Source organism: Callionymus lyra, chromosome 10, assembly GCF_982586985.1.
Source record: "Callionymus lyra chromosome 10, fCalLyr1.hap1.1, whole genome shotgun sequence".
In the NCBI taxonomy this organism is placed as follows: domain Eukaryota; kingdom Metazoa; phylum Chordata; class Actinopteri; order Syngnathiformes; family Callionymidae; genus Callionymus; species Callionymus lyra.
Genome location: NC_141827.1, coordinates 25,823,521 through 25,844,106, shown reverse-complemented (window position 1 = coordinate 25,844,106; position 20,586 = coordinate 25,823,521). Strand labels below are relative to the sequence as shown.

At 38.1% G+C, this 20,586-nt stretch overlaps 2 protein-coding genes, 1 long non-coding RNA gene and 1 pseudogene across 4 annotated transcripts in view; 2 read left to right on the top strand and 2 right to left on the bottom strand.

Moving 5' to 3' along the window:
* The window catches only part of megf6b (multiple EGF-like-domains 6b), a 60,545-nt gene extending 52,642 nt beyond the window's left edge, over positions 1 to 7,903 (bottom strand). The window contains exons 1-3 of the mRNA XM_087800968.1: positions 7,590 to 7,903; positions 5,507 to 5,641; positions 3,851 to 3,960 (exon numbers count right to left, since the gene is read on the bottom strand). Of these exons, the coding sequence (XP_087657094.1) occupies positions 3,851 to 3,960; positions 5,507 to 5,641; positions 7,590 to 7,681 (337 nt within the window). The 5' untranslated portion in view covers positions 7,682 to 7,903. The remainder of the gene's footprint in view (positions 1 to 3,850; positions 3,961 to 5,506; positions 5,642 to 7,589) is intronic.
* A 3,684-nt stretch (positions 7,904 to 11,587) lies between these two features.
* On the top strand, positions 11,588 to 15,424 carry LOC148071236 (aflatoxin B1 aldehyde reductase member 2-like; annotated as a pseudogene). Its single transcript, XR_015712921.1, has 8 exons — positions 11,588 to 11,783; positions 12,095 to 12,282; positions 12,499 to 12,603; positions 12,738 to 12,824; positions 13,071 to 13,170; positions 13,243 to 13,309; positions 14,852 to 14,914; positions 14,991 to 15,424. The product of XR_015712921.1 is annotated as an aflatoxin B1 aldehyde reductase member 2-like (transcript).
* On the bottom strand, positions 13,313 to 14,849 carry LOC148071237 (uncharacterized). The gene is made up of 3 exons (XR_015712922.1): positions 14,255 to 14,849; positions 14,090 to 14,124; positions 13,313 to 13,991 (listed from the first exon to the last, which is right to left on the bottom strand). It is a non-coding gene; the product is annotated as an uncharacterized LOC148071237 (long non-coding RNA).
* Positions 15,425 to 16,784: 1,360 nt separating the features above from the next.
* LOC148071235 (aflatoxin B1 aldehyde reductase member 4-like) lies at positions 16,785 to 19,939 on the top strand. The gene is made up of 7 exons (XM_087801128.1): positions 16,785 to 17,207; positions 18,229 to 18,416; positions 18,489 to 18,593; positions 18,704 to 18,800; positions 18,856 to 18,955; positions 19,025 to 19,154; positions 19,776 to 19,939. The coding sequence occupies exons 1-7, from the start codon at positions 16,916 to 16,918 to the stop codon at positions 19,935 to 19,937; spliced, it is 1,074 nt and encodes a 357-aa protein (XP_087657254.1). The 5' UTR covers positions 16,785 to 16,915; the 3' UTR covers positions 19,938 to 19,939.
* The last annotated feature ends 647 nt before the right edge of the window (positions 19,940 to 20,586 follow it).

Below are 20,586 nucleotides of genomic sequence, written 5' to 3'. Positions count from 1 at the left end.
AACTTTTATTATTACTGTGTGACATGAGAGAAGATCGCAAAACTAATTAAATTCTGGTTCTTATTATGAAATTATGTCTGAGAGCCTTTACATTGTATTTTTTTAAATTTCATCTGATATATTCTGAACACACTTAATCACAATTAAACTGTGGGACCATAATTAATATCCCATTATTAATCAACAGCTATAAAACTGGTATATTCTTTATTTACTTCCTCATATATACCATCAGGGCTGCTTTATACCTGTCAATGAGCATTTAACGGCTAGTTGCATTCAGTGAGAAACCTTTATGTAAATAATCATGAAAACAAAGAAAAAACATTGAAGAGAAAGGTATGTCCGAAACCTTTGGCCTCTACTGTATAACCATGTATTGCACAGTTCCAGGTATTTGTTGTGTGTTCATGATTATTGAGGTATTACTTTGAAGGATACAATTAGAAGCACTTTCCAAAGTAAGGCGGTGAAATCAGGGGAAAGACCTGTCACACCACAGGGGTCCAAAGCCGATTCTGATTTGTTCCTGTTGATTTTCTCGAGACCAAATTCAGGGACTACGCACTAAATTACTAGAAAGATCATCTTGTCCCGGTAATTTTGCTGCATTATAGAAAGGGCTTCAGTGAGGAATTGATCTTCCTTACCTACTAATGATCTTAAGTGTTCAAGATAAAGAGATCCCGAGCTTTTCGCTAATAATTATTAGACAAATGACCCCCCCCGCCCAACAAACCCTATACCCATACAACCATGGAGAGACAAAGACGAATAGCCAAGGAAAAGGTTCTAAAGTACCAGACACTTAATCTCTATCTTGACACAAAGCATTCCAACATCGCAGCTTGTGGGTATTTTCGTAGGATTTGCTAAAGCTGTACATTTTACAAAGCATATTTTCCCACCTTGGATGTTGTAAGCGCTGCTGAAAACAGGGCCACAGATTACTTTGTGCTGAATGAGGAACAGTGGCGATATTGCGCGGCAGAAGTGAGCAGCAGGAGTCGCTGAGAGGGAGGATTGTGGTGCGAGTCGGCTTTTATCCTGGTTCAATGGCTCGGAGAAAAGGGTGATTAGTTTGTCCCATCTCAAAGTGCTGCCTCGTCTTCGGTTACAAAGATAAAAGCTCCTGCCTGATGTCCAAAAGAGCAGCCATTGTCACCAGAAACACAGAAACAAAACCTCCTCCAACAAACAAAGTGGAGGCAGACCTGTGGAATGCCCTTTTTGAAGACAATTCTTTATGAGCGCTCTAAAACAAACCAGACCGACGGAAACGTTGTTTCATTGAATCTTCTAAATCAAAAGCCCTTTGAAGGAAACGTGGATGGAATAAAAGGACGCTGATGACAGGGACATCTGAGAGACGCTCGTCTCTTCCGATGCTGTGGATAATATCAGGTGCATATGGACCCATGTCAAATGTCAATCACCGATGGTACAATGATCCTGGTTACAAGACCTGACATCTGTTAGTCAACACCGTATATCACTTGGACAGTATTAAAGAAGGCAAACCCGAGTCACACCATCTTGATTATTTTTTGGGCCGTCTCCTAGGTTTTCATCAAACGAATCAATATTTAAAAAGTAGCTGCAACTGGTTATCATGAACAGTGGTACTGGTCTGTGAGGCATTTGTTACCATTGTATGATTGAATATTAGTCCCTGAAATTGTTTTGTTTTGGAAAAACTGGCATTTTCTCTGAAGTAAAATTAGCTTATGTCTGCTGTCCCGACTCTTCATAACGATATTTTAAGTCAAGTTTATTTTGAAAATGAATGGTCGGTCCATGAATATAATGCCAAAATAATACTTGTCCATAGAGCAAAAAACATTGGGGACAGCTGATCTAGAACAAGAAAAGGCTGTGCATACCTTCACGAAAAAATGTTTTTCAACGATTAAAATTTTTTGTTGGCTCACCGCAAAATTAAAGCACTTTCAATGATGTCGGCTCAGGCAATCTTGTCTTACTCAAAACAAATGATCAATCAAATGAAAATGAAATATTTGGAAACCAAGATGTCATGAAAGTTAATTTATTTTAGCGACTCAATAGTATTCTGTTCTTTGGTTGTCCGAAATGCAGCACGGCTCTTAAGCCGATCATTTGGAAGCTGTAAAAGTGAATGAAAAATTCCTCAAAAACTTCTCGAGTACAGACGAAAAGCAAAATTTCACCAACATTGAATCATCATTTATAATTTTTTTAATTTTAATTTGCTGAAAAGCTTTCTCACCATATTCAACATGGTCAAATACTGGATAATACCTGAGATATAGCTGCAATAGTTTTGTGGTTGTCTGGCTTGATTGCAGTTGTAGGAAGACACACTTGCCATAATCCCAGTCCAACAACATATACATGAAGTAATAAATCCGGACAAGGTGTCACCTGTTTTCGTTAGTTCGAGCAGGAAGTATAGGGCGAGGCATGAATGAAGCAGACAGAGGAAAAACCTTTGCCAAGACTCTCTATGGTATGCAGGCTATGCGATCTGGATCACTGACTGTAAAATCCCATCAAAGGACTCTTCTTGTTCTCGACAGTGTGAAGCTAAGCTTATCCACAAGGAGATGAGCTGCTCGCATCCCTGGTGTGACCATAAGTTCCAAACATGGATCTATAATTTGGGATTTGGTCGGACGGATTGACATTTGTGTTGCTCTTTCTGTGGACAGCAGGTGGTCTCCTTGTGACCTTATCTGGAGTTTGAGGAACAACTGTTTTTAAGTGAGATCCTACAATGACACTCGTGTATATATAGTCACTAGCTGACCTAATGAATGTGTCAAGCACAAATTTCTACTCATTGAATGGTCTACATAGTGGATCTCCTTATTAGGAAGCTGGTATCTGCCATGTTTGATCCTTTAATGCTGGGTTTAAGCAAAAAGCAAATATTGTCTTACTTTAACCTCATAACACAAAAAACACCCTGCATTTTGTCATAACAGCACATTTACTAAGACATTCTTAACTTAATACGCATACATTTTTATCACTTTTTACTAAGATTCCATTTTTTTTAAATAAATATTGGAGAGTCCGCTCGTAGAAAATCAGCCTCTAGAACTGAAAGTTCACTTTGAAATATGTGTAAATATTATCACCACATGTCAAGGTTTTTCATTCACTTCTAATTAATAATTAATATATTATTTCAACGGTTGCAGGCCATGTTAAAGTAGTTTCCATGCCGTATTTTGGCCTCGGTGCCTCAGGTTTGACACATGCCAGTTTTACTTAGAAGTCAAAACTCTTATTTAACTGCAGAGTAGTAAAATAGCTTTGGAGTCGGAAGCTCAGATAAGTTCAGATCATAATCCTACAGTTCCAAAAGTACCTTCTAGATGATGAAATTGACAAACTCAAGACGCGTCAATGGTTCCAACAATGATCCATATTATGAAGTTCTCCACACATTTTAGCATCTCTAATCTGTGCATACAAGGTCTTATCTCATGATTTAGGACGTGAGAACCTCATCTGAGGTTGAGTGACTTTCATACATGTTTAAATGTATTCATGTTTAATATGTTGCGTGTTTAAAAATTATTTATAACATCAGGAGAAAGATCCCGAGAGCACCTTTGACCAGTGTCAGTCGATAGATTCAACATCCCATTAAGGTTCGTAAACTGCATGAATATTGACATTGACTGTCTTCAGCTTCGGATGCCTCAGGAATCCATTGAACCCTTTGACCTCTGTGTGTTTGAGCCTGTTATTTTAAGTTCATGGTGTGAAAATGACAGGCCAACACGTCACTTGCCCGTGGGACTCGAGCGCTAATGACAATTTCCTTGTTTACACGTTGGAAAAGTAACATGACACTTACGATAAAGACAACCAGCTTCTCCATTGAGTTGAGACCATCCCGGGCAGCACTTGTTCACAGTCTGGTAATCCTGTCTGTACACCTGTCGGTATGCCGTGTAATATGCCGTCCTGCAAAAGGAAGCAGTAGACCAGTAGTTAATACTTGTTAAGAAAATGTGTGTTTCTTTCATGTTTATTCATTAAATAGTTTCAATATATAAAATAAAGATGGTACTATGGACAAGTAAAGACGTTACAAAGTAGAAGTAAGTGAATTTGGTTCATTTACAGTGGAATTCATTTGAAACTAAAGAACTTATTCATAACTCATTCGACTTGAAAGGTAACAGAGAGTGCACTGCAAGCTGAAGTTCAGTTAATAGAACCTAAGATGTTATTTTAATGTAAAACACACCATATTTAAAACAAATGGAGTTCCCATTTCATGATCTTCTTTCTTTTTACTATTGAGGGTTGTTGTTTTTTTTGTTTTTATACTTTTTATGTCATTATACATTTTTATCCTAGCGAAACCAACAGGGTTCGACATTCACATTTTCAAAGCCTGTCACAAGAAGATTATCTCTTAAAGCAGAGAGCATACAAGTCTTTGATTTACGCATGTAGCTGAGCTCACTGAGAGGTGTTGAGACGGGAAGAGAGCAATGTTGGCGGGAAGTTCTTGAGCATTTATTAAGTCAGCTAGTGATTCAGGAAGTGATTTTATAAGACCTTTAAAGCCAGTTTAACAATTTGAATTTCAATCTCACTCAAAACCATGAAGAAAATTGTTTAAGCTTCGCATCAAGAATTTTTCCAAGTCCCACCACACCATCTAAAGAAATTACTCGCACAATGTCTTGTTAAATGGCCAAAAAACTTATAAAGATATAGGAGAGGAATGATCCAAGTTTACCAGCACCATCTCAGCTTGGATTTTCATGTCACTTCAGTACTCACCATTTTTTATTTTATATTAACTGTGATTACACAGTCAAAAACTGGTCTTGTGTCACTTCTAGAGCTATTAGATTAAAAAATACACCTATGTGTTGTGTATAAATGGTTGAATCATGTACTTTAGGCAAAAGAATTGTCTTAATTAAACATTTCCTCCATTGGAATTTTCCTTGCCTTCTTAATCATAACGCAAGTCTGGCAGACTGATTCATAGAAAAGTGTCACTCCCTGTACTTTTGGTTCCCTCTCATTGCCACCGCAGTCATTGTGGAAACATGTTTTGTTTACAACAAGTAATTGAGGCCTTGGTCTCCTTCAAAGCAGCCTTTGATTCGGCAGGTAGAACGTCGCGGGGAAAGCAAGCGACTAAGAGTGAGAAACTCTGGTAACTGGCCGTCTGAGATTGGAGTGTTCGGACTTTCCTTCAAAGGAATGCGGGCAGCTCAGACGCCGGTGTGTTAAATAGCTAGTAAGCCCCGTGAAGTGGGGCTACACCTTACACTTAACTGGACAAGAGGCCGAAAGCTGTCATTACGGCACAAAACCAGGGGAGAAGCGGAGATAAGGAGGAAGAGAAGATCAAGGAGCAAAAGCTTGTCACTGATTTAAGTCGCTATCTCGTGGGATAACTCCTCATCCCCTCCCGGGGAAGATGGCCGAGTTTTTGTCTGCAGCAAGGGGGCGCTTGAGGAAACAAACGGGAAGTATGACTCACCTCCTCTCGTATCCCATGCACCATGACTGGCCTACACAGCCCTGCTTCCACACTTTAACCATACGTGTGAAGGCCTGCACACACGGCTGCCTCTGGGCTACCAACGTCACCTCCCTCTCCACACACACATTTGGCCTGGAGAGACGGAGAGAGAAAAAAAAAATGGAGAAAATACTTTTAATACTTTTTATTTAGCCGATGAACAGATAGCAGTTTATGAGGGCAGAACGCTTAGAGGTGGATGTTCAAGTGTAACAAGAGGCTTATGGTTGTTGTCACCGATGTAATGCATGTTGTTGAATTGCTATTGAACAATGTCTGGTTTTGGAATTTTTATAGTCTGGGGAGGAATTTCTTTTTCCAGCTCATGTCAAAGAAAATACAATAAAACGTTAATGTACCATTAACACTGATCAAAAAGTTTCCTTGCTTAACAATATAAGCTTTCTAAACAAATACAATTTCATTTTGAATGTTTGAAATAGTTTTAATTGCTGGTTTCCATAAAAACCTCTTACTTGAACATTCCTTCAGAAAATTTAATCTACTACCTCTGCCAAGGAGGTTTTTAAATTATCTTAAGCTTTCAATCCTGATGGTTGAGGAGACATTATGATTGATTTTTCAAATGTTTAAAAAGGTATAAAACGCAATATTTAAGTCGGAAAATAATATAGAGAAAATTAAAACACCAGTTGCTCATTGAGCTCCATCCATCCCTAGAATGTTTATGAAAGAATGAATGAATGAAGTAAACCAAATATTGCAATAACAATTAAACAACTTGTGTCAGAGGAACATGCTTCCACTTGTGTTCAGGACAGTTAGACTTTGTCTGTCAAAAACCAAAGAGGGGTCAACTGTCTTGTCAACTGTCTGAGTAAAAAGCTGCCTGTCATGTCTACGTGCTGGAGCGACAGCTTCATCAAAATTAGGAATTCCAGGAGACATGAGTTGGATTTGTTTTTGCTGCTGGTTGTCAACAAACCACCTGTTTTTTTTCCAGTATCAAGCTTCTCTTTTGTTTAAGGTCTGAGCAGAACTCGCTGATATTCCAATGACATGTTCAAGTGTTAATGAATAATTTAATTTTTGAATATTTATATTTTCAGAATAAAATGAGCATGGGAATTGAGCATTTTAAAATATCATAAAAAAAGTATCTTAAACATCTTGTATAGATAGAAAACAATGACATTTTTTTAATGTTTTATTCAGGAAATCGTAACTAAAAGTTTTTCCAACTAAACTTTCCTATATACACTGAATTCTTCACAAGCCATTTCTTCTTCTTCTTCATCATGATCTTTGCTTTTTTTAGTGACTGCTTTTCCAACATTCCATGTACAACTACAAATGTTAAACCTGGACCTGTTTGGAACAACCCTGACTTGAGGTGTTAGATTCAAAGCTGAGAACTCATGTTGGCTTGTCAAACATGTGGCAACCATAAACGACCCAAATCTGTTTTTTGTTGTTACGAGCTCAGAGGTTTGTGTACCTACTCAGTATACAGATTAAATTTAGGATACGCAGGTGCAAAACAACAACAAGTAGATGGAAAAAAAATCAACTGTGATCAAACTTTTTTGTTGCAGAATTATTTAAAGAAACAAAAAACTGACATTTAAGTTAAGGTTAAACATAATTCATCTGCTCTAGTTGTATTTAAAAATAATCACCTACAACTGTACATTATATATATATATATATATATATATATATATATATATATATATAAATATATATATAAAAACATTGAGCTTTCATTTATCTATGTTTATTCTGGAATTCTTTTTGGATGAATGAGGATATTGCACGAAACAATGATGGAAAATTATAGTTGTGACAAGCGGGAGAGTTATTGAAAGCCACATAATGGCCTCATCAGTGAGTAAGTGATATTTTTCAGCGCCTACAACAACATATCAAGCATCTGGAACAAGCCTCTGTTTGCCTCTGGATGAGCTTGACACAAGTTCATGCATGTGCAGGTGAACCAGCAGTTTTATCATTCCAAAAAAAAAAAAAAAAAGAGAGAGAGAAAAGATCAGTTAAGATAAGAAAAAAAGACATGACTTACATGTAAGACTGGAGATTGTTGCTGATGCCATAACGGAATCCACTCGCCTCTTTGATAAATACTAAAAAAAGATATAAAACTACGCTGTCCATTATGAACTCAGTTGAATTCTCAAACAATTACTTTGCTCATGAGCATCGTTCCATTCCTCAAATTTCTATTAAAAAAAAGACAAGATTGATGAAAAGGAGAGAAGAAAAAAAACTATCAAAATAAAAAATCCTCCGCGCAAAAGTGAGTAGCAGTTTCCAGCGCCGACATAATCTGTGCAGGACCGCAGAGGCTGTGAGGCTGCAGATGTTTGACTGACTGACAAAAAGTGTTGGAGGCTGAGCTCTCTCTCTCTGCCCCTCCATTGACTTGGTAATGACGGCCGGGGGTGGGAGCGCTGGTGTGGGGGGCGTGGAGCGCACCGGCTCGCTCCTGCGGACGCACGTAAAGTGCGCAGGAATAACTGCGTCATAATCCTCGGCGCAAATTTTTTAGCGGATTTATATCCACGACGTGTTTAATTGTCGATTATATGTTATATTATTAGAGTCTGGTCGGGTTTTCTCCAGAATGGGGGTCACAAGCCAGTGGACACTTTGGAAGGCAAACAGCTGATGGAGTGGTCAAGAGGTCAGTCGACTACTGCCCCCCCCATCCCCCTGAACAATGCCCTCAATGAACGCATGTGTGCGCATGACCCCGGTAAGTCTCGGGTCACCACAGTGTTGCTGCAGCCTGCACAAGGTCCCACCAACAACCAAATGTTTAAATTAACTCCTGGATGTCTTTGTTCTTGGCTATTGTTTGCCTCTTGAAACAATGACAAGAGCTGGACCTCGAGGCTGGGACTTGGAATCAGTCGTCTGGAACTATCGGAATGTATCATTGTAAAAATAACCCAATTGATGATTTACCCTTTACTAGAATTTCAATTGGCTTGTCTTGAGATTCGTCCTTGTCCACGCTGACCATCTGTATGTCCAGCCCTCGCCACGAACTATCCTTTTACACCCCTGGCACAAATTTACTTTGCAACCCAATCCTCTCTGCATCTTATCTCTGCTCTGTGTGCCTGAACAACATCAGCTTCCTGGAGGTTTTGATTCCATTCAACAGCCCAGACAATCATCTCCATCCTGTCTGTGTAAAACCTAATCTGAATTTATTTTGGTTTTCTTAGATTTGACTACGGCTTTAAAATATATATGAATACAATTGTGCATTTACTTAACTCATTATGTTTTTGTCTAAGGGATATGGATATCATTAAGTAACTTTTCTCCACATCAAATGTTCAGTTTATATATCTCAGGGTACTCAATATGAATCATGCAAATTAAAATAAATAAATAAATAAATATATATATATATATATATATTAAAAATAATAAGGTCCAGGGGCCTAATGTACAAAGAAGTTCATGCATCTTCTACTAAATACTGTCGGACACTCTAATCCAGAAAATGGAGTACATACAAAAATACCACAGATTTTGGAATCTGCACGTAGACACAAATAAAGCCACTTTTCATTCGTACATCCAAATAAACGTAGAATTAATGAATATTTCAATGAACCAAAGTCATGATTTTTCTCTACGTGATCATAAAAAACTAATGAAAACATAATTATAAACTGGATTAACCGTTTATATTCGTTCACTGAAACATCACTGACATGGACCACATACTTAATTTAAATTAGCGCAGACCAGATCATGTAAATGTTTATATTTTAAATTCAGGGTTATTAATGCAAATACTATATTGTTTTTGATTGTTTAAGCGCTTGTGACCCTGTAGTCTAGAAAGGCGCTTTACAAATAAACATTAGTTACTTCTTTTATTAAAAGAGAAGGGCTTATTTGAAATGTCTTAAAATGGAGGTTGACATGTATAAAACTGTAGATCAGTTTCTTAGAGTGCTGAGAAGTGATGATGAAGATTAAGATGGTCTGATCGTCAGAGCTATGAATGTGTGGCACAGCTGCAACAGACATGCAAATTCTTATTACATTTATAAAATGAAAGAGTTTTGTCCACAAATTACAAATGAACATTATCATGTGACGGTGTATTTATACAAGTCTGTTTTTCAAGGAGATCGCTCAGGTCACATGATCACATGAGGGAAACTTTAGCTGCTTTCTTTCTGCAGCTTCACTTTGATCAAACTGACATGATGTTGTTTCACAAGAACGTCTGTGACTCTCGTAAAGAAAGACTTGAAGCGATTTGACGCTGATCTTTTGTTCGTTATATTATAAAAACAAGCTCCTTTCATTATTGATACAGTACATATGGACTTTGACGTGGAAAAGTAGGTCCGCACGTTTTTGGTACGTACGACCAGGTCATTTGCCATTTTCATCATTTAGTGATTGGGAACCTTCATTAAAAAAAGTAAAATGTGTTCTTGTTCAACTTTTCAAATAGAATACCACAGGGTTAAAATAAAATAGTCAATGATCTAATCTTATTGGACACTACTTTTACCACAAAGTATCTCCATGGTCCACCAAAAACACAAGGAACATGGATTTCTGGTCATGTCAATACAAGGAAGCTTAAAAACAATGATTAAATAAGAACCTGTCAAAGCGTTAATACTATATGGGTAATCTTGTTAGGTAATGATATCTACATCTTTTTTCTGCACTACATTTTTTTCCTGAATCTGAGCTGCTGAACTCTATGAACCTTGGATCTGATTTGAGAACTTTTTCTCCTTTTCTAAGTTAATCTGTTCTAAATAGTCCTTTTGTTTAAAAATGTTTGGCATTTACATTCCAGTCATTAGCATAAATCTTAGACAACCTTTTCTAGTTTGTAAAATGCCCCTCCTGTCGTCCACAGAATATAGGTTAAAAGACAGCATCTAAAAAATGTTTGTTGATAAACAAAAAATACATAATATTATCGATGTCAGGAAGTTGCTTCTCAAAGCTGGTGGAAGAATATGTTCTGATGCCATCGTGTGGTCGAAAGATATAGCTTCATGTTCTTACACAATATTTTGAACAATCGTCCATTTAATTTGTGCCATCTTCAGTAAGAATTGAGCTAAATTAGTGACTCAATATTACACTACAATTATTTAATTCATCAACAGAAGTATTGTCTTTATCCAGTTATCCATCACCAGTTATTCTGCACAACCTCTCTTATCCACAACGAGGTTTTGAAAAAAGGACTTATTACTAGACTTGGGGTGGTTTTGAAATGGTAAAAAAATAATTAATTACCGTTTCTAAGAGGTTTCCATGCGTAATCTGTTATACTGGATACATGAGTTTTATTATTTATGTCAAACTCAATGCTCAAGGGCCCTACATAAATAATGAATACATCTATGTTGTGCAATGCATTGCAAATGCGACAAGATGTATTGAATTACATAATGTCAATAAACTGGATTATTCGATGTTACTCTTAGCATGAAATATCTCCATCGTCTTCTGTGAACACAAATGACACTGGATTTCTCTAGGATGACCATTTCAATACATTTTGAGCAGCCATAAAATCATTCAAGAAAACAGCCTGTCAAAGATTTAAAACCACAATAGCAATTTTGTTATATTTAACTATTTAAAACAATATTATCGTTGTCAAGAGGTTGTACCACCATGTTAGTTGATAAAGAAGTAGTTCTAGTACCATCTTGTGGTACAGAAATATAACTGCATGATCTCAAACAAGATCAGCTTTAAACACTTATTAACCAGTGAGTTGGTTAAACCAAAACAATAATCTCGTTTTTAAACCACTTTCTAACATATTCAACTGTGTCAGTTATCTAGTTATCCACACTAGAAAATACTTTCCTCATTTATTTTACACAACCTTTCTTATCTCTTCCCAATTTACATTCTTACTTGTCCTGTTTTGCAGAGAGAACCTCCAGGCTTCACAAAGCCCAACCCCATCGACTGAAGAACCGCCCAGTCTGACACGAAACCCTGTAAAAGTTCAAATCAACACGTGGTTCTGCACTCAACAGAAACATGTCGGCCCCTCAAGAGAATCAACCAGCGACGTTGCTCGGGACAATGACGTTTGGGGACCGAGCAGATCCGGAGCAGAGCCTGGAGATGGTCAAGGTATTCCTGGACAGCGGGCACAAACATCTGGACACAGCCTTCATTTACGTGGATGGAAAGTCAGAGACAATCATAGGAGGCATGAAGCTTCCTAGAACAGGTGGAGAGCAAACTGTAGTTTGTGAACTGTTGACAATTTTTTACCACTTATAAGCTCACTGAATAGGACTATGTATGAATGTTGAAATACACTTCAAAAGATACATTAATGTATTTTTTTTTTCTTTTTGGAGATCATATTTGTGTTGCAAAAATGTGAACACCTTAAAATGGCTTGTTCTGGATACCTTTTATAATGCATGGTTTATAATAATGGTCTATTGTGTGTCTACTATACACACAGCTGCCTCTGGTCAATGGGTGAAGCTTATTGGAGTCTTAACTTCCTGTTATTATATATTTTTTTCCCAGTAACTCTTGCCACCAAAGCCAACCCCAGGGATGGAATGACGCTGAAACCAGAGAGTGTTCGCCACCAGCTAGAAACCTCTCTTGAGAGGCTTCAGACTGATTGTGTGGACCTTTTCTACCTGCATTCTCCTGACCACCAGACCCCCATCCAGGACACACTCAGAGCCTGCAATGAGCTCCACAATGAGGTACTTAATTTACAATTGATGTGGTTTTCATTAGAGATGGTTACTATTTGTTTCACCGTTTCTAGAGGAAACAGTATCCATGAGTTGTTTCATTAATGACAAACTTAATGCTCAAAGGCGTCAAGTTTCTAATGTTACCTCATGAGAACATTTTCTGGGGCAATAAACAAGATACTTTTGACAAAAACTTTACTGAATCTATGTATTTATTTTCAGGGGAAGTTCAAGGAGTTTGGTCTCTCCAACTACGCATCATGGCAAGTGGCTGAAATTGTGTCCATCTGTAGATGCAACAATTGGATTGTCCCGACCGTCTATCAGGTAAACTTCTACGTGTTTTTTATCAAGTTTAATAAACTGAAAAATCATGGATTTGTGAATAACTTTCCCCATTTAATTACAGTAAGAGTTTGGAGAACATTATTAAACACTTTCCTTGCTGACTCTTATCACAGGGGATGTACAATGCCAAGTGGAAACAGAGTTGCTTCCATGTCTCAGAAACTTTGGGATCAGGTTTTATGCGTACAATCCACTCGCAGGTACGCAATACAACATAACTGCATATTATTCTCTGTTTAAATAAAAATAATAAATGTGTATTTGCTTTAATTGTAAAGACAAATTGATTGAGTAAAAAAAAAAAATACAAAAATGGGTAAAATCTTTGTCATGAAATGTTTTTCCTGTTTATATCTGTGTCAAGGTGGAAAAGCAATCTTATTACCCAAGACTACCATGTTCGCCATAATTGCATTCTGAATCCAACACAAACATTTATCCTTCAGGTGGGCTTCTGACCGGCAGGTATCAGTATACAGATAAAGATGATTCTCAGACAACAGGAAGATTTTTTGGATACAGGACGGCTGCGTTATATAGAGACAGGTAATATTACTATAGTTTTTATACTTTTAAATAACAGGGATCACAATAACGAAGACCATTTTCAATTGTCAGATACTGGAGGCAGACTCACTTTAAAGCCATCGACTTGGTCTGGAAAGCCATTGAGACATCATACAGTGCGGAAATATTAGGCAAGTTGTATTTTTGAGGATTAATTTTATTATTGAACAACAACCATGCTCTTAATTAACCCAAAACACTCATTAATATCAAAGGTGAATATTTTTGGAAGTTGGAGCAGGGCTTTTTTAGTTTTAGCTATTTTAGGAAGATATCTGTGTGTGCAGGTGACTTTTACTGTGCATAATTATTAGGCAACTTAACAAAAAACAAATATATACCCATTATAATTATTTATTTTCACCAGGGAAACCAATATAACAGTTCAACAATCACAAATATACATTTCTGACATTCAAAAACAAAACAAAAACAAATCAGTGACCAATATAGCCACCTTTCTTTGCAAGGACACTCAAAAGCCTGCCATCCATGGATTCTGTCAGTGTTTTGATCTGTTCACGATCAACATTGCGTGCAGCAGCAACCACAGCCTCCCAGACACGGTTCAGAGAGGTGTACTGTTTTCCCTCCTTGTAAATCTGACATTTGATGAGGGACCACAGGTTCTCTATGGGGTTCAGATCAGGTGAACAAGGAGGCCATGTCATTAGTTTTTCTTCTTTTAGACCCTTTCTTGCCAGCAATGATGGAGCATTGTCCTGCATGAAAATCATGTTTTTCTTGAAGGATGCCGACTTCTTCCTGTACCACTGCTTGAAGAAGGTGTCTTCCAGAAACTGGCAGTAGGACTGGGAGTTGAGCTTGACTCCATCCTCAACCCGAAAAGGCCCCACAAGCTCATCTTTGATGATACCAGCCCATACCAGTACCCCACCTCCACCTTGCTGGCGTCTGAGTCGGACTGGAGCTCTCTGCCCTTTACCGATCCAGCCACGGGCCCATCCATCTGGCCCATCAAGACTCACTCTCATTTCATCAGTCCATAAAACCTTAGAAAAATCAGTCTTGAGATATTTCTTGGCCCAGTCTACAAGTAGACGTTTCAGCTTGTGTGTCTTGTTCAGTGGTGGTCGTTTTTCAGCCTTTCTTACCTTGGCCATGTCTCTGAGTATTGCACACCTTGTGCTTTTTGGCACTCCAGTGATGTTGCAGCTCTGAAATATGGCAAAACTGGTGGCAAGTGGCATCTTGGCAGCTGCATGCTTGACTTTTCTCAGTTCATGGGCAGTTATTTTGCGCCTTGGTTTTTCCACACGCTTTTTGCGACCCTGTTGACTATTTTGAATGAAACGCTTGATTGTTCGATGGTCACGCTTCAGAAGCTTGGCAATTTTAAGAGTGCTGCATCCCTCTGCAAGATATCTCACTATTTTTGACTTTTGGGAGCCTGTCAAGTCCCTCTTCTGACCCATTTTGCCAAAGGAAAGGAAGTTGCCTAATAATTATGCACACCTGATATAGGGTGTTGATGTCATTAGACCACACCCCTTCTCATTACAGAGATGCACATCACCTGATATGCGTAATTGGGAGTAGGCTTTCGAGCCTATACAACTTGGAGTAAGACAACATGCATAAAGAGCATGATGTGGTCAAAATACTCATTTGCCTAATAATTCTGCACTCCCTGTACAGTTCCACCAAACCCACCATTACTTCTGCCGCTATTCGCTGGATGTATCATCACTCACAACTTCAGGTATCTTTCTAAGAGATTACTTTTTTATCTCACTCACAAATAATTTTTGATCAATTGTTGGGGTCTTCCGTTACAGGGTGGGCTTGGAGATGGGGTGATCCTTGGTATTTCAACAATGGACCAGCTGAAGGAGAACTTGGCTGCTGTCGAAGAGGGTCCTCTGGATGAACGAGTCGTTGATGCCTTTAATGAAGCCTGGAACCTTGTTGCACACAACTGTCCAAAGTACTTCCGCTAGAGACTTCAGATACTGTTTTACTTGTAAATATTAACAAACACAAAGGAAATTGTATAAACGTATTTGTTTATGCGTCTGCCTACATCATACAACATGCATAATTAAACTCATTAATTGTTTGAGGTATGTTTCACTCTCTGCAGTAGGAGTGGTATACGGTGTCTAAGTAATTCCAGTATACTAGTTCTGGGTGTTTTCCTATTGAACTCAATGCTATAGGCAAAATGTCAAATGCTAAAAGATGTATTGAATTATATACGGTTTACAAATAACATTGGCTTATATGTTTTTCCAGAAGTCACGTCACTTTTGCTCTTGGATTTTGCTTAGATTAGTCAGTCAGTCTGTTTAAGACCTTTTCAAACCTTGTGTTTGTTTACTCTTAGGATATTTACTCCACTTTAATCTGTGTGTTTTTCTTTGTTTCCGAGACAAACAATCCCCAGATGGCCTTCTTTCACCTGTTGGAAAGTAAACTGAGGGTTGGTCACTTGTGAGATCGTCCTTATTCAAAGTTTTGAAACCAATTTTTCTCATTGTGCAAATTGCTCCTCATGTCTTGGCCTTTTACATTTGCATTTTAAAATCAGAATCTAAATAAATACTGATAAGAGTTGTCAATTACTACCAGTTCTACTATAGCCATATATCCAACAATGTTTAACAATAGTTTGAAACTCCCATGAGTTTAAAACTGCAGTACATCCCCCTGATATAGTGACTCACTTTTTTCAGCTTTGGTAAACTTCCACTGAAATCTGAGTTCTAATTTCCATTGCAAAAGAAAACTTGCTAACAAGTGACGTATTATTCTGATGTTAACTGCCTTTGTCCAAATTGTTTCTTTCATCAAATATGTGTACCTAAACTTGAACCAAAAACTGAAGAGTGTTTGGAAACTCTGCAGCATTATAGGTTAGGTTAGGTTATTTTGGTCAGTCCCACAAAACAACCAAAGGTTGATACCCAGCCTTACCTATAGTTAATCATCATACTCATAGCCTTCAAATAAATTTTACATTTATCTTTCTACTGTAACGTTCTGCTTCTTCTATGGATCATATATTTCTTTGGAGGTTTACGTTGTTCGTCTTGATAGTTGACGACACACAAAAAGGAAATATTCTGGCTTTTTGGACAAATTCAGAGCTGTTAAAAACTTGAAAACAAACCACAACATTGTAAGTTTTACAACACGCAAAAGTAACTACAGCTAAATAAGTGAAAATAATCTAAGTATTATCAAGCTTGCAGCTTGTTTATGCCGACATCGTGTGGTCGCTTTACGAATTGCGCGTCGTCTTCGCCTAAAAACATGTTTTGTAACCAACATAAATGAGTCATTTATTAACGGTTTCTACAGCAAAACCCAGTGAACTTCGGCCGGTGTAGGTACAATTTCGGCCCCCCCTACAATATCGGTCCCCCCACTTCCTCCGTGATGACGTCACACGCGTCATATGCGAACGTCTCTTTCAAATATTTTTTATGGGTTAAAGAAACGTCAACAGAACGTTAACATGATACTTTTTACCACACATAAAACATTTATATTAACAAAAAGACGATCTTCGTCAACATAATCACTTTCCGTTCTTTCACTCCTGGTCTGACGACACACGTGACTTTGAGACCAACGGAAGGGTCCGCGCTACATGTGACGAAGCCGCTGATTAGCTGAAGAAAAATCGCTCGCAGTTGAAAAAGCAACTTAAGTTGAGACTTCCTGCTCGACCTTTAACCTCCGCCGCTGCTGGGCTAGCATGCGCTGTTTACTAGCCGTCAGCAGCTTGTGCTCGCGCACCAGAAGTCTCACTTTCCACGCACACTTTCTGCGAGGTTGTGTCTCCCGGAGAAACATGTCGGCAACTCAGGCTCAGAAACCCGTGTCCTTACTTGGAACCATGGCGTTCGGTGGTCGAGCTGACGCCGAGCAGAGCCAGGAGATGGTGAAGGCTTTCCTGGAGAGAGGACACACACGCGTGGACACAGCCTTCATGTACGCGGACGGGAAATCCGAGACTGTTATCGGAGGAATGAACCTGCCCAGGAAAGGTGAGGTAGAGTCACACCTGCAGACCACAGGGGCTACAGCTGCCATCTTTCTTCTTCTACGACTAAATCTTTGTACTCACCAAGTCTCATGATCACTAAAGTACTTTTTTTCTGGGTTACTTTTATTTCGTTTACAAGTAATTTTGAAATAGTAATGTTAATAGTAATATGGATATAAAAACACACCAAATAAAGCCACTCAGATTTTCTCATTATTTATCTGTATTTCTTTCTTATGTTGTTTTCCCCCAAGTTCTTAAATATAATAATAATAATGATACATTTTATTTAAAGGCGCCTTTCTTGACACTCAAGGTCACCATACATAGGTTACATACATAAAACATTTTAAAACACAACAATAAAATATGTATAAATAAAAAGTAGCAGACAAGGGTAGAGGAATAGCATCTAATGGAATAAGCAGTTTTAAACAGATGTGTATTCTAAAATAAAACCGTATTGTAAATACAAACACCACGTATACTGCATGTCGTAATTCTCGTTTTAGTTGTTGATATAAACAAAATGTGTGTGTGAATACATTTTCACTGACTATAGTATAAAAGTGTAAGAAGTGTTTGTGTGTGTGTGTGTATATATATATATATATATATATATATAAAACTTTTTTTTTTTTTTTTTTACTCACAATTTGTTTATTTTTGTGTTGAAATTAAACTTATGGCCAATGACTCAGTCACTACATCTTCTGCAGTCCAAGGAACAATAAAATCCAAGCGATATCCCTGCGATGACTGAGGACAAGAGGAGACAGTGGACTCTAGCAGCTTTAAAAGTTGATGTCTTGAATTGAAAGCAGTTACAACTTTGTCAAGATTCATACGGTCTGTAAATTCTGAACACCAGAGTCAAGTACTCGACAATAATACAAATATACCTTATTATTCTAATATATCGTATCATTGCCCCTGTATCACTATACGTATCATCCGATTGTTTCCAATACATTATCCTACATTCATATCTATGTGTTAAATGTTTGTTTTTTCATTGGCAGTTACCATCGCCACCAAGGCTAACCCCTGGGAGGGTAAAACACTGAAACCGGAAAGTGTTCGCTCACAGCTGGAGGCCTCTCTGAAGAAACTGAAGACGGACTGTGTAGAACTTTTCTACCTGCACGCCCCTGACCACCAGACCCCCATCCAGGACACGCTCCGAGCCTGCGATGAGCTCCACAAAGAAGTAATGAAACTCCTCTAAGGGTACTTATCGTAATCATGCCAGCAATAAACTAGTCCTGTTCATCACTTGCAGGGAAAGTTCAAGGAGTTTGGTCTCTCTAACTACGCCTCGTGGGAAGTGGCTGAAATCGCTTCTATCTGTAGACACAACAACTGGGTCGTCCCGACTGTGTATCAGGTGATCACGACTCATTGTGTAATCTGGCTACAATATGTGAAGCTCTGCAGGCTCATTCATTTGTGTTATAAATGTGAAATAATGAATGATTGACCTTTGACCCCTCACAGGGGATGTACAATGCTACCACAAGACAGGTGGAGACGGAGCTGCTTCCATGTTTGAGATACTTCGGGATGAGGTTTTATGCGTATAATCCTCTTGCAGGTACAGTTTGTTACGGTTAAGTTTATTCAGCAACTATTTTAACATGTATTATCAGGCGGTCTTCTCACTGGGAAGTACCACTATGTAGACCAAGATGCTTCTCAACCTGAAGGCCGTTTCTTTGGGAACAGCTGGGCTGCTGCCTACAGGGACAGGTAATGGACTTCTTTTTTTTGTTTTTAAATCAAGAGGCTCTTTTCATTCAGGCCCTTTTCTGATGCAAGATACTGGAAGCAAAGTCACTTTGAGGCGATCGAGTTGGTGTTGAAAGCGATGGAGAATGCATACGGCGCAAACAAACCTACTCTGACATCTGCTGCCATGCGCTGGATGTACCATCACTCCCAGCTCAAGGTAACGTCCAGTTATTTTTCATTAGTTCAAGTCAGATTGTTTGATTAAACCTTGACCTGACCCTCGTATGTCGACTCTTTCGAATACTTTCATTCAAGAACATTTGAGTGAATAGTTGTGTTCCTTATTGGTTTGGTTTAAAAATTTTGTGTGAAATTAGAAAATGTTAACTCTAAGCTTTTTATCTTCATCTTAAATACAGGTAATTTTGTGATAATTAATTCCTTAAGAGTCTACATGTGTTTCCACATCATTTATATTAAAGTATTTTTTATTGTAAAATGTCTGGTAAGGTGCATTTGACGTTTAAAAAACATCACATCACCATTTAATTACCTTTTTTTAATAAAACATTAACTATTAAACGTTTATATATAATTAAATGTGACACTCATGTCAGACAGTAAACCTACAACATTGTAAAATGTTATATTTGAGTTTAAATTGAGAAACAATTAAAGGTTCATCTATACTTGACCCTTGTGTGTTGAGACTACCTTGACATTTCTTTCAACTATATAACGTCTTGGAATTTTTTGGGGGGGGCAATATACTGAGTTTACTGTACTGAGCGTTTGGTTTTGAATTGCATCATCAAGTTTTAATCCTGCCTCCTCACAGGGTGAACTAGGAGACGGAGTGATCATCGGCATGTCGACGATGGAGCAGCTGAAGGAGAACCTGACGGTTGCAGAAGAGGGTCCGCTGGATGAAAGAGTCGTTGAAGCTTTTAAAGAAGCCTGGAACATCGTGTCTCACGAGTGTCCAAACTATTTCAGATAAAACTCAAGACGACTGGGATTAATCTTCCTCTAATGTACACAAATCAATCAGTGTTTTGATTATAAAACGTGCTAAAAGTGTAATGTAAACATTTACATTTATGAGTCAATAATAAGTCATAGAAACTAGTCAGTCATTATTTTCCTTACTGCATATTTTTGCACAGTTTCTCGTGTGTTTAAGTGCATTTCCTGTCATACACAATAATATATTATCATTAAAACAATTTGAATTGTGTGATTGCATAAGGTAACTTTAATGAGCACACACAAACACGCCGGTGGTTCGCACACACACAGACACACGTCTCGATTCAAATGTGCGAACCGATGTCAGGATGTAAAGTTGTTGAAAACACTGTAGTTTGTTTCTTATGCTGCTCTTTAGCTTCTCTAGACGTCACTGATCACAGGTTCAAGCGTCTCTCTCCTCTTGCTCCGCTCGCAAGTCAAAACCTTTGCGATGTAATTATCGCATTTTTGAATATAGCGATTATGTTGCGAATACGATTAAACGTTCAGCACATTTTATTATTTTTAAAGGTGCTTTTCCTCCATCTTACCTTTTTTAAGAGCTGTGGGAAGACCAAGTTGCCGTAGCTGAGGTTCCATTGAGTGAGTGAAATGTTCCAGAGGACCAGCATCCAGAG

Excerpts from the sequence above, each read along its gene's own strand:
- LOC148071235 (XM_087801128.1), top strand. The coding sequence starts at position 16,916 with ATGCGCTGTTTACTAGCCGTCAGCAGCTTGTGCTCGCGCACCAGAAGT. Across the intron at positions 18,594-18,703 it reads TCGTCCCGACTGTGTATCAG|GGGATGTACAATGCTACCAC; the intron begins GTGATCACGACT and ends GACCCCTCACAG. Across the intron at positions 18,801-18,855 it reads TGCGTATAATCCTCTTGCAG|GCGGTCTTCTCACTGGGAAG; the intron begins GTACAGTTTGTT and ends ATGTATTATCAG.